At 34.9% G+C, this 15425-nt stretch overlaps 1 protein-coding gene across 4 annotated transcripts in view; it reads left to right on the top strand.

Moving 5' to 3' along the window:
- The window catches only part of TAX1BP1 (Tax1 binding protein 1), a 53548-nt gene that overhangs the window by 12249 nt on the left and 25874 nt on the right, over positions 1–15425 (top strand). For all 4 annotated transcript variants that reach the window (XM_031044981.2, XM_031044982.2, XM_005144435.4 and 1 more), the window contains exons 3-5: positions 610–712; positions 4244–4431; positions 6011–6169. In XM_031044981.2, the coding sequence (XP_030900841.2) occupies positions 610–712; positions 4244–4431; positions 6011–6169 (450 nt within the window). The remainder of the gene's footprint in view (positions 1–609; positions 713–4243; positions 4432–6010; positions 6170–15425) is intronic.

Here is a 15425-nt window from a genome sequence, read left to right as displayed (position 1 = left end):
AGACACAGTGTATATGTAAGTAAGAGTTAGCATTCCAGGGAAATCCAGGTGTTCAGTATTGCAGAAGTTGTCCAAAAATGCTAGTTTAGCCTTGTCAAACTTGGCCTTTTCAGTTGAAGAGAAAGCTGTGTTTTTTTTATTCTTGCTCTGTGTTTTCTGATGGACCTGTTATAGTGTGCATACAAAATAATCACCCTTGGCAGAACTTACACTAAGAAAATCTCACTATAAACTTCAGAATTAATCTTTTTGATGTAGTAATGTGTATCTTTATAGAAAGAAAAAATGTACCAAGTAGTAGTTTAACATATAGTAAAAACTGTCTGCTGTTTTAATTTATATAGACCATTTTATTGCCTTAGGCCCATTTATTGACTTAGGTAACAAGCTTAATAAAATTCATGCTAAATCTTTGACATGCTTGTTAAAATATTCCTGATTTGTAAACATTAAGAATCTTTTTATTGCATGTTAAAGCAGAAATATGCATATTAGACTATGTTGTAGAGGACAGACCATAGTATCTTATCTGTGTGTAACAAATTCATCTGCTGAATGTTTTTCCTTTTCTTTTCATTCTTTTTTTTTTGTTTGTTTATTTTACTTTAGGTTGGTTGGAATACTGCAAGAGATTATTATACATTTCTTTGGTCACCTATGCCAGAAAATTATGTGGAAGGATCAACTGTTAACTGCGTGCTGACCTTTCAAGGTGAATATAAAGCAGTATCTACCAGTATTTTCCAGCCTAACCAGCTTTTAAATTATTTATCTCTTCATTACAATGCTGAGGGTTGAGAGTTCTCGAATTTTATAAACAGAAATTGAAGAGAATTTTCACACTTCACTATGTGACATTCAGTCTTATTTCAGATGCCAGAGAAGTCTTAAGGGAAAATATGTGACTTAGTATGTGTTTTTTACATAGTAATGAACAATATTCATGACTGATAGAGAAGTGTTGTTGGAAATTATTAAAATACAGAAGGTGACTTTGAGCAATCAGCAGGGCTTTTTAATCTGGGCATCTCTTATCACACTGTGTCTATGTTGTCTTTAGTTTTTGGACTTTAAAATCCTTCTTAATATAAAGTGATAGTCATCAAATAATAAATAATGTAGGTGATGGTTTGGTGAAAGCTGAGATTAGGCAGAGTTGCAGAGGACCTTTTGACAGTAAGGAATTGATGAAAATGGCTCCTCTTTTTAAGAAAAGAATAAAGAACAAACAAAAATGTTACACCGCCATGCAAATCTATAGTATAACCACTATTTCCACACTGTGTGGGAGATCAGAACCCCTCCTTTCCCCTCACAATCTCAAAAAAGATCTATTAAAATAAATGAACAAAGCACAACAAGGAAGAGAAGAATTAAGAAATGGGTTCTGTATAAAGGTGTGGAGTTGCCACACTCTTCTCGTTAAATATAAAGAGGCAGTGGCCATGGGTTGTGGCCTGGGAGGTTTATGTCTGACATTAGGAAGAACTTTTTTACTAAGGTGGAGTAGTGGAGCACTTGAGCAGATATCCCTGGTTTGGAAGAATGGGAATTCCACACACTTTCTTAGACACAGCCACTGTAGTCTCAGACTGGTGCTGACAACAGTCTCTTGAATGGGAAACTGGACTAGGTGAACTTCAGAAATTCTGCTAGATTTGTCAGCCTGGGAAAGGAAAATAATGGGAAATGACCAGTATCTCTAAATTCAATTACCTGTGGCATGAGTTTATCTAGTGTTCATATTTTAAAAAACAGGAACCATCAGTGTAAGCTACCAGTGACAGGCTGAAAACTGAGATAGAGATGATACTTGTATAATGCAAATAACATGCAGAACTTCCTGCCACAGAGAGAACATTATGAGCTTCAGAAATCTATATGCATTTGAAGTTGAACATAAAAAGAGCACCTCCATTAAACTTGCTTAATGCTTTCCTGCTTACTAGCAGAATTTTATGTACAATCTTACGATCTTTTTTACTTCCTGGTGTTGGCTTTATTCATTGTATGTATGTGTGTGTGTTTATTGCTTAAGATATATAGAAAAAATAGTAATTTAAGCCTGAGATGAGTACTGTGTTACTTGTTGTCTTGTTAAAGCTGCATATACTAGCTGCAAATAGTGGTAGTTTGGATGAGTGCTCTGTTCTTTCTTTTATGCCAAGTTTTTTTTTCTGTTACTTTCAATGATGATCGTATCCTGGAGAAATCTCCAAGGAGATCTTACAGCAGCTTTTCAGGGGAGAAAAGGAGGCTTACAAGACAGTTGGAGAGGGACTTTTTACAAGGGTATGTAGCGATAGGGCAGAGGTAATGGTTTCAAGCTGAAAGAGGGGAGGTTTAGATTAGATACTGGAAAGAAATCCTCTACTGTAAGGATGGTGATTACACTGGCACAGGTTGCCCAGTGAAGCTGTGGCTGCCCTATCCCTGGCAGTGTTCAAGGCCAGGTTGGATGGGCCTTTGAGCAACCTGGTCTAGTGGAAGGTGCCCCTGTTCATGGCAGGGGGTTGGAACTGGATGATCTTTAAGGTCCCTTCCAACCCAAAATATTCTATGATATCCATGTGATCTGCCCATTTTACAACCTTGAAATCTGTGAAAAGTATGTGTGTTCTGTAGGAACTAGAAGGAGGTCATTAGTTTCTTTTAGTTACCAGGATTCACTGAATGCATGAAATTAGGTTAGACTGAAAATAAAAAGTGACCTAGAAACCTAGAACTGTACATGCCGTTATGAGAACTTTGTATTTTAAAGTTTTGCCACACATGAAGAGAGCAGGTAACTCTGTCCCATCTGTTACATTCCATGCTGACAGTCCTTCACTTTTATAGGACTGCCAGATTTAATCTCCATTCAGACAGGCTCACAGTTGTGTTTGGCAAGGCATTTTAGTGCTGCTGAGATTAGCTCAGTAGAGCTTACAGGAGCTTAATTAGCTGAGGTAAATAGTAGGTGCTGTGCAGCATGCTTTAAATATTTATTTATTTTTTAATGATAAGTAGGTATGCTGGAAGAAAATAATAAGGGATCTGTTCTCTTTAGTACATGTTAGATACAAGAAAAAACCCTTTAAGTAGTTTTAAAATCAGATTGTCTGAATCAGTATTAAAACTTTCTGGAGCTGCAAAGTTGATTGTTCTGAACTTGTTTCTGTATAGCGTCACCTTATTTATGCATTGAATCAGGTAAACTGAACTGCAGTATTATTCAGGAAGGTGTAGTCAGGTCCAAAAGCAGAATCCTGAAGTTTTGAAATTAAGATACTATTCCTTATTAAACTACAGTTAATAAAGTATAAGACTTATGGAAACATGAAGTACTTGATACAAGTGCTGTCTCTATAGCATCTGTAATGTTTTACCATTTGTAGAAAATGTAGCTAAGAGTACTGGGAAGTCTTCCAGGTATCTGAAATAGAAGTTGGTGAATAGAAATAATGATGATGTTAGAAAAAGAGCAGATTGAATTGTAGTGAAATATGAACAGAAATGGATGACCTCACCTGCTGGAACGAACATTGGGTGAGGATTTATTATGCTAGTATCAGACTCAGTCTGGCTAGCATATCTGATAATTAAGTGTTCTGAATAAAGCCGGTTGGTTTTCTTACCATTAAATGGGGTAAGATATAGTTTCTTGATTTTATTAATAAAGGTAAAAATTTCATTCGTTCTGGAAACAATTGTTTAACATCCACAAATGTTGCGACATGAATCCAGGTGATGTAAGGAGCTTAATGTTGAAGCTTTAGTGGGCAACAGTTCCACTGAATAGTCATACAGAATTTTTTTCTGCAATATTTGCTAGCATCATGCAGTAGTACTTTGCTACAAGAAAGAGGATTTATTTTTTACCTTGCATACTCTTTGTTCTGTAATTGTACAACAGTTATGTAGTAATGTTGTCCTGATCCAGCTTCAGGGCATCTGATTGCTAATGATTCTATTTCATAAAGATATAAACAGCAGTTATTACCTAACGTGTGTAAAGTAATGTGTACATAGAGCACCTATCACCTGACACTGATATGGTGTTTGTCTTAAAAGCCAGGAGCAATTGTTGGGGGATGAAAGTTACTAAATAAGGTTACTTTTCTCCTGTTTGGATGGTTTATCTGTGCCTTACTGAGGTAATGAAATGAAATTAGCAATGCAGATATGATCGGATGATCTGTTTCGTAATAGAGAGTTGTATATTGTGTAGAACGCTGCTTCAAATATGAATTTATTTCGATAGGATATTATCTACCAAATGACGATGGAGAATTTTACCAGTTTTGTTACGTGACTCATAAAGGAGAAATCCGTGGAGCGAGCACACCTTTCCAGTTCCGTACCTCTTCCCCTGTTGAAGAATTGCTAACTATGGAGGATGAAGGAAATTCTGATATGTTAGTGGTGACCACAAAAGCTGGACTTCTTGAGGTTTGATGCAACAATTCTTAAATGTTTTCTTCTTTTTTTAATATATACATATACACACACATGCATACGTTCACAGGTATTGAAGAGCAAACAAAGATGAAAAAATCTATGTATGTATGTGTAATGTACGTATTTTTGTCTTCTCTCCAGTATTTGATTGGAGTTCAGAACATTTGCAGGTTAAATGAGTAAAGATTTAAAACTGATTACAAGTATGGTACAGCACTAAGCAAAGACTGGGAAACCGTAAGAGGGTAGTTGCCCATCTCTCACATCTGTGCTCTCCAGCACACTGGAGGAGTGAAGATACCCCTGTGAGGCAGTGCCTGTTTTAAGGACATACGTTACAGAACCAGTATACTTCTATTCGTGCACAAGAGCCTTGGAAACAAAGCTGAATAATTGCACGTGCCTAAGTATGTTAGAATAGCTCTTGTTTTATTTAATCAGTGTTCTTTGCTAGATGGATGTGGTTAGGCTTGTATGCTTACATCCAGAGTCAAGATGTTTCCATTTGATATTTTGTGGGCTGAAAACTAATGAAACCTAAACAAACAAAAAAGCCTACCACCAAAGTAACTTGATTGTATCAGTTGCTTATTGGAAAATTGCTCAGTAGTTTCCTTGCCTTGCTCTCAGACCTTTTATCCTTTTTTCAGTTGTGTCTAGGCATATACATGCATTCTATTTACAGTTTTCAAAATTTAGGGATAAGAGACTTAGTATAGGAGTACAGCTGGGATATTTTTGCTTTTCAGATATGTACTCATAGTACTAAAATGAATGAAATAGAATTTTTCAAGTGTTTTTGATTGTCTTGGTTGATAGAATCGCAGGGTGGTTTGGGTCAGAAGGGACCTTAAAGGTCATTAAGTCCAACCTCCCTATAATGAGCAGGGACACTTTCAAGTAGATTAGGTTGACCAGAGCCCCGACCAGTGTGACCTAGTATGTTTCCAGGGGTGGGGCCTCTGCCTCCTCTCTGGGCAACCTGTGCCAGTATTTCACCACTCTCATAATAAAAAATTACTTTCTTATATCTGGTCTAAATCTCCCCTCTTTTAGTTTAAAACCACTACCCCCATATCCTGTGGCAACAAGTCCTGCTAAAAAGTCTCTACCCATCTTGTAAGCCCCGTTTCAGTATTGACGGTTGCAGTTTATGTGCCGGTCTTTACTTTTGGCTGTGTGTCTCTTCCTGTTCTATTTTTTGTGAGATTCCTGAAACATCACTTGAGAGGGTGTGTTTATCTCTACACTCAGCAACCATTTATTTTGCCAAGCTGTCATAATTACTCTTCCATAGCTGCTGTCACTTGGGAGCAGTAGAGGCACTTCACTTAAGGAGCTAAGACCTGAGTATAAATTAAAGCACAGCAAAGTGTGCTATCTAATGGTAATGTAGTACTGTTTAGTTAAAGGAATGAAGCTTCAAGAATTTGGGAATAACAGGAAAACAGTAAAATAGCTGAGCCAGAAGACATACTTCTACTTAAACACTGGATTTATTTGTTGCCACTTAATGCATAGAAATGAAGGGGAGAAAAATTACCAAACCCTGATGTTTTTGTTTTTACAGTTTAAAATTGAAAAAATAATAAAAGAAAAAGAAGAGCTATTAAAGGTAACTTCCGTTCTGGAAAAGGAAACAGCAGAACTCAGAGATCAAGTAGAAAGACTGGAAAAAGAACTTAACCATGAAAAGCAAAGATACGACCAACTGCAAACAGAGCAAAAGGTTAGTTGTTTAACTGATTAAAGCTGACTCATAATGTCTGTAATCCTCCTTTTTCAAGAACCAGTTAAACTGTGTGAAAATCGGCTATCAAAACCCCTCAGTAGTTAGATAGACATTTACACTAGAATAGGTCAGTTGCTATTAACCTCCTGCCACTATTCCTTTTATGTCGTAAAATGGTTAAAATATTTAAGGCTTTTGGTACCAGGCTTGGTAAGATAATCGATTACAACTGTTACCAGATGTTTGACATTTAACTGTGGAATTTGTAGTGGAATTCGTTGATAGTTTAAAGTTCGCTTATGTTAACTTAAAATGGAGGAAGGCTTTCAAAAACCTCCCATTAAGGGTATTGAAAATGGTAAAAACCTCTGGTATTAAAGTCAAAGATCAAGGTTTAACAAAGAATGCTACTGCCAGAGTATACCAAGAGTGAAAAGTAACTAGTCACGTCTCTGAAAGGCTTTGCAAGTTCTGAAGTTTTTCAAAGGGAAAAGAAGAACAAACTTAAAAATCAGTTTACAGTGTTAATTGATAGTGAAAATTTAAATTTAGTCTAAACCAAAGCAAACTTAATTTGCAACTCTACATATGGTAAGGGTAAACTCGAATATAATAAAAAAGGCACAAAAAAAGTTGGACCAAATTATTTTTAAACTGCTGCTTTTTTAAAAAAACAACTTTTAGGAGAAGATTAAAAACATGTGGGAGGGAGGTGGTGACATGGACAAATTTGAAGTAATGAAGCCTATATAATTTAGCTGTGGACAGCAGTTAATAGGCTATTTCTGAGTACTAGTATGTATATGTCAACAGTTCTGCGTGATACACCTTTAATAGGAATTTGTTGAGGGAATTTGAAACTGTTGAAACTTTGCAGTTTACTTTTGAGCAGTCATAGTGAAATGAACTAGAAAGTTGGGTAAGGAAAAAAGAAGGGATAAGGTCTTGTTTAGAAAAAAGATTTTCCTATAAAAGAATGATTTTAATGTCAAGTACAGGGGAGAACTAGCTTAAATCAATGAGGCAAAATTGGATACGTAAAAGTGTGTGTTTCATGGATTTGCAGAATCATAAGCTTGGTGAATAAATCTGAGCTACAGATATCTTTCATTGTCACTAGAGGTTCTTATTAAGAAAATGTTTTAATTTGATGAATACATTTAGGCTGGGTAGGACCAAAAATGTCTTGATACTTTCTCACATTTTACTGTGGATTTAAATAATCAAAAATAATTTTGCCTTTAAGATACTAGATCTTAGCAATTAAAATTCTTTTTCAGGAATGTTTGGGGGTTTTTTGTTTGCTTGTTTTGGCCTTGTATTTTGAAGTGGTGAGGCAGTGTGAAAAACTTCTCAATTATACTTAGTGGAGCTATATGTAGATACCTAATCTGAGGCTGATGCAGATCTACACATGTCTAGAATACTATGGAAGTTTTCTAGCTAATGCAATTATTTTTTTTCTTGTAAAACAAGACAGTAAAAAGTTTAAATCTTTTATGTTCTATTCTCTGTTCTTGTTTGAAAAAAACAACAAGTCTTCTGAATTGGAAAATATCTTGTTTGTTTATATGCATAAGCAGAATGTAAGTTGTTACTCTAGAAAATTGAACAAGCATCTACTGAATCGGGTGCAGTGAGTTCACTTTTTCATCATTAGGAAGTTCAGTAAACAATACTTTATATGTCACTTTCTCTAAGCTTTCTAGTCTTAAAGATCCCTTCTATCTTCTTGCCGCCCTACCCCAATACATGAAATACAGTGGGGGGTCAGGGATTATATGATTTATCTTTGTTGGGAACGCATACAATGTGTTAATGGATTGATTTAAAGATTCCTGAACAGCAGTTATGCAGTACACAGTTGGATTACAGTAACTAGGTTTTATTTTCCTTATGTTTATTTAAAAAAGAAACAAAAACCCCCAAAAATCCCTCACCCTGCAACCAACGAGCAGAACAAACTCTCCAAAACTGCTCCCTGCAACCCCCCAGCTAACCTGGTTGGTTCCATGTGATGTGAATAATTGTTATTGGCAACAAGCCTAAACAATACGTTAACTTGGATTTTTTTTTTTAATATATAAGGGATATAAGGGATATCAGGGACTATAAGGGACTATAAGGGATAACCTTGAAATGCTAACTAATCAATACATACATATATGTTTATTTAATTTAACAGCTTACTTACTGTGAGCTAGGTTGATTTGGTTTGGCTTGTTGGGTTTTGTTGCCTTTTAAGTTCCAGAATAGTTATTATAACTAAATGTTTCTGTGGGCTTTTATTTCTCCTCTTTAGTCACTAAACTTTTGATACAGAAGTAGATACAAATTTTTAATTTATCAACTCCACTTTTTATCTTAAAAAATGTTTAACTTGGGCAAAGGTTTAACTATTTGGAGTTATATTAAAAAAAATCTTTCAATGTACTATAGAAAGAAAAAGCAATAAAACGAAATAGCCCATATGAGAAAATACAATTATTGTAAACACTATATATCATTACCTTTGTAGTTTGAGGAAACTGAAGTGATAGCAATCTTTATTTCTGCAAAGATAATGCTAAGCTGCATTTAACTTATTCACAATTTCTTAACATACTTTTCCTTTTTGCAAGTACTTCCATCATGAAGTGCACAGAAAAGAGCTCTCTAAAACCACAGTAGTACAAAATACTGTATTTAAAAAGCCGAAATTATATGAGCAAAGGAAGTGGATCTGTCTATATTAAACACATGCATTTGATTCTCATGGAGTACAGAGCTGCTTAGGCTGCTAATGTACTGGCAACTACTATTTGGTTATTACCATTTGTATTGTGATAAGAGGGCCCTGGAGCTATGAAACTCTTCATACAAAATGCTCATCAGTCTGCCCCTTTTCTGAAAGTCTTACACAGTTTCTTTGGAGCAAATAATATGGGTATCTGAGTTCATGTCTTTATCTTTTGATCAAATACATTATTAAGCTAACTTGTATTTTTATTGTAGAACTGAACAGAATATGGATGGTGTGGTTAGAGCTCATAGTACTTTGGTTATCTTGCTGTGTAGTGTAGCATTTAGAAGGTAGATTAATTTTGAGTTTATGATATGAAAATGTTTTGTTAAAAACATAGTTCTCTTAAAATCCCCTTTTTATTGTTTATTCCTATGCCTTTAGGCTATGTTCATCTTTGTATTGCTTTTTATCAGTCCTTTCATAAATAGATCAGGAATAGTTTGGAGTAGTTTGGATCACTGAGAAATATCTGTAGCAATATTGATGTCTTAATATAGACAGGATAGTTGTTGACAGTGTCACAGCTATATCCCAATTAGTCTTTTCTCCCACTCTCAATTACTTGATATCTCTTCCCTACCTAGTTAGTCTCATAGAATTCTGGGCAGCAGAACTATTGTCTTTGTCTGCTTTTTTGCCTATTTGGGATGTTTTGTAAGTGGTCCTTTAGAGGCTGTTTGGGAAAAATACTAGGAAACGATTGATGTACTTTTAGCTTTTCTCTTAAAAATACAGCAGTCTATAAAAAAAAACCCAACAAACTGTAATTTTAATTTGTGTTCAACACATAAATGGTTCTGCAGACATAGTTTTATCAGGTTGTAATCACCATCACAGGAAAGAGTACATGCAAGACACACAGCTCTCTGCTAGTCAGTGTGCTAAGATGGAATGTGCTCTCCAGCTCCACTGTCTATTGTGCATGCTCATATGCTATGATTATTACCATTAACTTGTGTTAATCACTCCACCTTGGCAAAGCATATGATATTGTAGAACCTGGGACAAATTCAGTCTTTTATTTCTTTTAGCTTATTTTTTCTTGTAGCCAGTGGCTGCTTAATGCAGAATGTAGTTCTTCTGAGAAGACCAGGTTAGGGAGGGGATAAGTAAATCTTTCCAACATGCACTCACTTTTGAGTCTTCTGAAAGGGTCTGTAGTTGCAGTTGCAGGAAAACAGTTGCAATATTCCTCTGTAGGAATATTTTCATGCTTGCTAAACCATTCCTAGACTACTTTTATTTTTTTTTTCCTCCCCAGATGACACTGAATTAGCTCTTACATGGTGTGAAGGTTTAACTTAATGTGCCACTCTCCTGTATAGGAGTTCAGAGTAAATGTGAAATTACTGGAACTGTTCCAGAAAGGTCACATCTTTTTCTTAAAACCTTCTGTTTAGTGTTTCAGAGTTAATTTAACTAGGATGATGTTCCCTGATAGCATACTTTGAGTCATGCTGTACATACAGTTTGCAACTCTACTAATATAACTGTTAAAATAATGATGTAATTACGCACTATGATGATTTTACTTAAGAAGGTGACATATTGTACACGGTCACCAGAATTGTTCTAAGTTGTTTTCAACATTTCAACTTTTCATATTGTTCCCTACTGAGATAACTTCTTCAGTGGTACGTCCTCAGGTATGTTGAATCACATTAGTAAGCTGCTTTTATCTGAATATATTTTATTAAAAAAAAAAACAAACCAACAGAACATTGACTAACAAAATCTTAGCGTGTTTTTATCTAGAAAATAATAATACAAATACTTCTAATCTCATATTGTACATTATGAATCTAAAAATATATACCTTCGGGATGTGGTTTAGTGGTGGACTTGGCTGTGGTACGTTAATGGTTGGACTTGATCTTAAAGGTCTTTTCCAACTCAAATGATTCTGTGATTCTATGAAATAAAAAGAGCTCATGCTTTTTGCTCTTGTGTTCTCAGTTTTGCATATTCTTAAACTGTGTATGAGCTCTCTGGCAGCAGCGCACTTGCCTGCTGCTTTAAGATACAATATTACTGTGCTGAACAAGGGAAATGTGCCATAGTTATTGTGTCAGTCTTTCATCAGTCACTCCTTCAACACTCTGCAACCCTTCAGTTTTGTGAACACAGGTTTTGTAGGTTTCTGTAGAGAGCAGGGTTTGCAAATGATACTTTTGCAATCATTTGTCTCCCTCTAGTGGGTTGAGAGCACTTCTGAACTGGTTTCTTTAATGTTACAGTGCTAACAAGGCTTACCCCTGTGGCAGTAGTTTCCATAAATGTTCGAGTCAGAAGCAACAGATTTGCAGATTACCTGCTCATTCTTTGATTCTGTGAACATTTGAATAGTGTTTTTGTTATGACATTGCAGAAATTGAGGCAGAAATTAATTTACTGACTAGGTAAACTTGTTCTTTCATGCTTTTAAAAAAAGTTAAATGGTGAATTTAACTTTGAAAAGGGGGTTGATTCATCTATTTGATAGGGAGTTTTAATAGAGCACCCATCAAGATCCACATTCTGCTGACAGGTTCTAGTTGCAGAGTGGCTGTATTCTTTGGAAAGTTTTATTTAAATATCAGGGATTAATTTAAATTGGCTTATGATGTGTTTTATAAGGGGAGTTTCTTTGCTTAGTGACAGAGTGCTATAGTGAAGTGTGATATGTTAGCAGTACAAGTAAGAGCCCAGCTCAGACTGCATGCATGAAAGTGAATCAGGTACTTTTTCAGTGCCTCTTTAAATTGAGGTGTATTGATACTCTTTGTGTGCAACATGTGTGAAAATTGGATGGTCAGAGGCATTGTTTTAAGAAAAAACTACCCAAAAAGCAGTACTTCAAACATCAACCAAAAACCTATACCCCAACCAAAAAAGCAAACCCTCTCTCCACCAAATTTTGTGTAAATAATGATTTAATTACTTGGATTTGTTTAATTAAATTTTTAATTAAAAGAATTAATTAAAAAAATTAAATACTTGGAATTGTTCAGATTGGCACCAGCAATTACAGCACCCAAAGGTGCTATAAACATCCTGTGAAGAGAAACCCCTGTTTTATTGTTTTAGTGACTGTTCTATGTATAAGGATTTCTTAAACTGGCTAATTGAAATTTCACTGGATGATTAAGCAAATTCATTTGAGACATTCTGCACTTCAAATTATGCCTTCATGAGAATGACTCTTTGCAAAAGCAATAGCACATAGTGGAATTAGAAGACATTTTAAGAAATTAACCTTGTGAAATGTAAATGCATGCTGCAAAATCAATGTGTGTAAATACTTCAGCTGTCTCCCACAAAAACTTGTGTGTCAGTGGTCTTCAGGGCAGTAACTGAGTGATGTTACTTCGATGAGCTTTTACTGAGATAGGCCTTAGTTTTGTAGAGCTTTGATCTGTTTAACAATGTTAGTTGGAGAGATTAACACAAATTACTACCACTGTAATATCTTAGGTTTTTGGAATAGAACATCTTTGGTGTATTTAGAGTAGTCTGTCTACTGTCAGTCATAGTCACAAAGATAAAAGCTTAATATATTTGAGCTTATTTAGAATGAGTTTACTGTTTTATTGAATGCTTACAATTTTATTTTAGAAAATAAAAATTGCAGCTTCAGTTTTCCTTACAGAACATTCAAGCCCTGTGTCATGAGCACACTCAGATTTTTGCAGTGTCTGCAGTGGTACTATGTTGTGTTCATCATCTCTGTTTAAAGGACCTTTGAGGAGAGTATGATGTCAGCCAGGTGTTTTACACGATTCTGTTGGAGCTGCTATGATGTCAATAGGATAAACAAAAGGCTCCTGCAGATAATCTACCTAGACCCCCTAAATTCTCTGCAGAATATGAAGCATAATGGTTTCTCTGACAGTAAATTATATCCAGATAAATCAGTCCAACTGCTGCTTTTTTATTTTTTAATTTAATAAATAGCCTTTTATTCGGTGAATTACCTCTCTGACATCAATGTTGCAGAGCTTCTTCTGAACCTTTCATTCTTCTTCATTACTATGTATGCATTCTGTAAAAAGTAAACTGAAGATTGTAATTATTTGCCATTAATCAAAGGTGGATGCTTTAGGTGTGGAATGGCTTTTAAAATGTAGGTAGGGAGTTTTACATGTTTTGAAAAGGGAAGATGAAGCATAAAACCCTCATGGTGCCAACTGATATCCTGCAAGATGTCACAACTAGAAGTAGTCTTGGGTTGTATTTTTCAAGTATTTTATTCTGTCTGTTGGATCTCTTTCTGCCTTAAGTATGCTTGAGAAAATATACATTGATTCACAGGAAGGGATGTCTATGCTGCTTTGCTGCCTTTAACTGGACTGTATCATGAAATATTTTACTGGTATTGCAAAAATCTGTTACAAGTAAGAAATAAGTAGGGAAAGTGTATTATTCTTTATTGGTTGAGCACAAAGATTTTTGCCATAGTTCAAGTGTTATAAAAATGGTAACCTAGGAACTTTATGGTTGTTCTGTTCTCAAATGGAAATTAGTAGTAAGTTTGCAGTAGAAGTTTAATAAATAGATTTTAAACATGCATCAAGGAAGAAGGCAGGCATGATCTTCACATATCCTTTAGATAGAGCTTATAATAGCAATAAGAGGTTTCAGTTGGTATATTTCTGATTAGTTACACAAGCCTAAAGCAACTGATCTGTAATTTAGAATTTTTTAATGTAAAAACTGTTCTTTCAGCAGCTGTTCATAATGTACTAATAACCAAATCATGTTATGTGTAATAGCAATCCTTTGCAGGGGGATGACAGTGTTTTATGGAATTACAGTAAAGTTATTTTAAAAATAATAAATATTGAATCTGCCACCATTTTAGAATAGCACTAAAGATTTTGGTGCCCCCATCTGTCTTCTCATTCTTTATCTGAGGGTACATAAACAATTTGAGAGTGGAATTATGATTATGGGGAATGTAAATGCACTGGACAATTACATCAGATTTTCTTTTTCATTTCACTAGTTAGTCGCCTATTAATTATAGGAATTTCTCGTTTGCTAGCTTCGTTTTGCAGCAGTGAAACTGACCTAAATAATTTCTGACTACTTATTCTGACTCTTGTAGTGCAGTTTGCATCCCCTTCCAACCATAAGGCTTTCTGCAACTCCACGGAGGACAGATGGGGAGAACTGTATTTGTAACTAGATTAAAAATACTATCCAGAGTAAAAATAACCTTTAAATTGTTGAGTGTTTTAAAACCAGTTCAGTAAAATGATTCATACTCTTGCTGTGTTTTACTTTCAGTTAAGAAAGTGGAGAAAAAGCTGTAATATTTAGAGATGTATCAGAAAAATAAATAATAATTACAGAAAGTAATTATCTTTTTTGTAGTAGAGGTGGTACGCATACTTGCTCTGTTTATTATATTTTTCCCTTTTAGACTCCTTCTAAAACAGTCAACTTTTACCTGTAAAATAGCCTAAGAGCACTCATTTTAAATTTTACAGGCACTGAAACCACTGTAACCAGAGCATATGGAACTAGAATTGCAGTATCTAAGTTGAATTGCTAAAAATTCTGTAAAATAACAAGTCGTCTCTAAAAATGAATGCTTTTTTTTCCTTTCAAAACTGTAGGCTTTGGTTGTATCTAAACAAGTTTATTAGGTGAGAATCTGTTAAGTATGGAACTTTTACATTTTAATACCATGTCCCCTTAGAATAACTAGCAAAGCAGCATCAATTGTAATGCTGTTTGTGGAGTGAATTTTTTTCAAACTATTAATTCCTTTTAATATATGTTACATTTGGCAGCCTGTTTGAACTGTTTGTACAGTTTGTATATGTAATGTATCAGATTAAATTCTTTTGAAGGCACTTGGGTTACAACAGTTACAGTTATACCAAAGTGGTGTTTAGAGAAAACACAGATAGGCATTGAAATAGACTTTTTACTATACTAGGCTTTCAAAACAGGGGCAAGTCATTAGTCTCCACTGCACTAGGGAAGGACAAGCAGTTATAATGTGTGTTGTTGCTGCTGGTTGCATGGCAAGTTTTACTTGCAATACTAACTTTAATTAAAATATCCTGGCTTCATTACACCAAGTATGTGTATTTTTTTTTTGTTCAAAAGTAAAGACTGTATGAAAACTGTGTTGTCATCTCCAATGCTGTTTTCAAAAAAGATGATACATTTGTGATCACTTGAAATTCTTTATTATATTAAGGCATATAATAAATTCAGAGTTTAGATCTAATGTATTAGTCCTTTTTTTAATAGCATATATAACAAAAATAAATCTACTTTATGTGCTGGTGTAGTGTTTAAGAAGTGATTGAGTCATCAGTTATATTTGCCCCCCCTCACAATTCAACACCCCCTACCTCCCCCAAAAAATCAGAATGCCCAAACTTCTGTTTAGTTGCTTGTAAAAGTGGGGCTTAATTACACTTGTGAACAGTGTATTTTGACAATTAATGAGTAAAAACAGTCCTCATTATA

The sequence above is a fragment of the Melopsittacus undulatus genome, chromosome 1 (genome assembly GCF_012275295.1).
Source record: "Melopsittacus undulatus isolate bMelUnd1 chromosome 1, bMelUnd1.mat.Z, whole genome shotgun sequence".
Taxonomy (NCBI): Eukaryota; Metazoa; Chordata; class Aves; order Psittaciformes; family Psittaculidae; genus Melopsittacus; species Melopsittacus undulatus.
The sequence above is the reverse complement of the archived record's forward strand: the minus strand, read 5'-3'. Positions and strand labels throughout refer to the sequence as shown.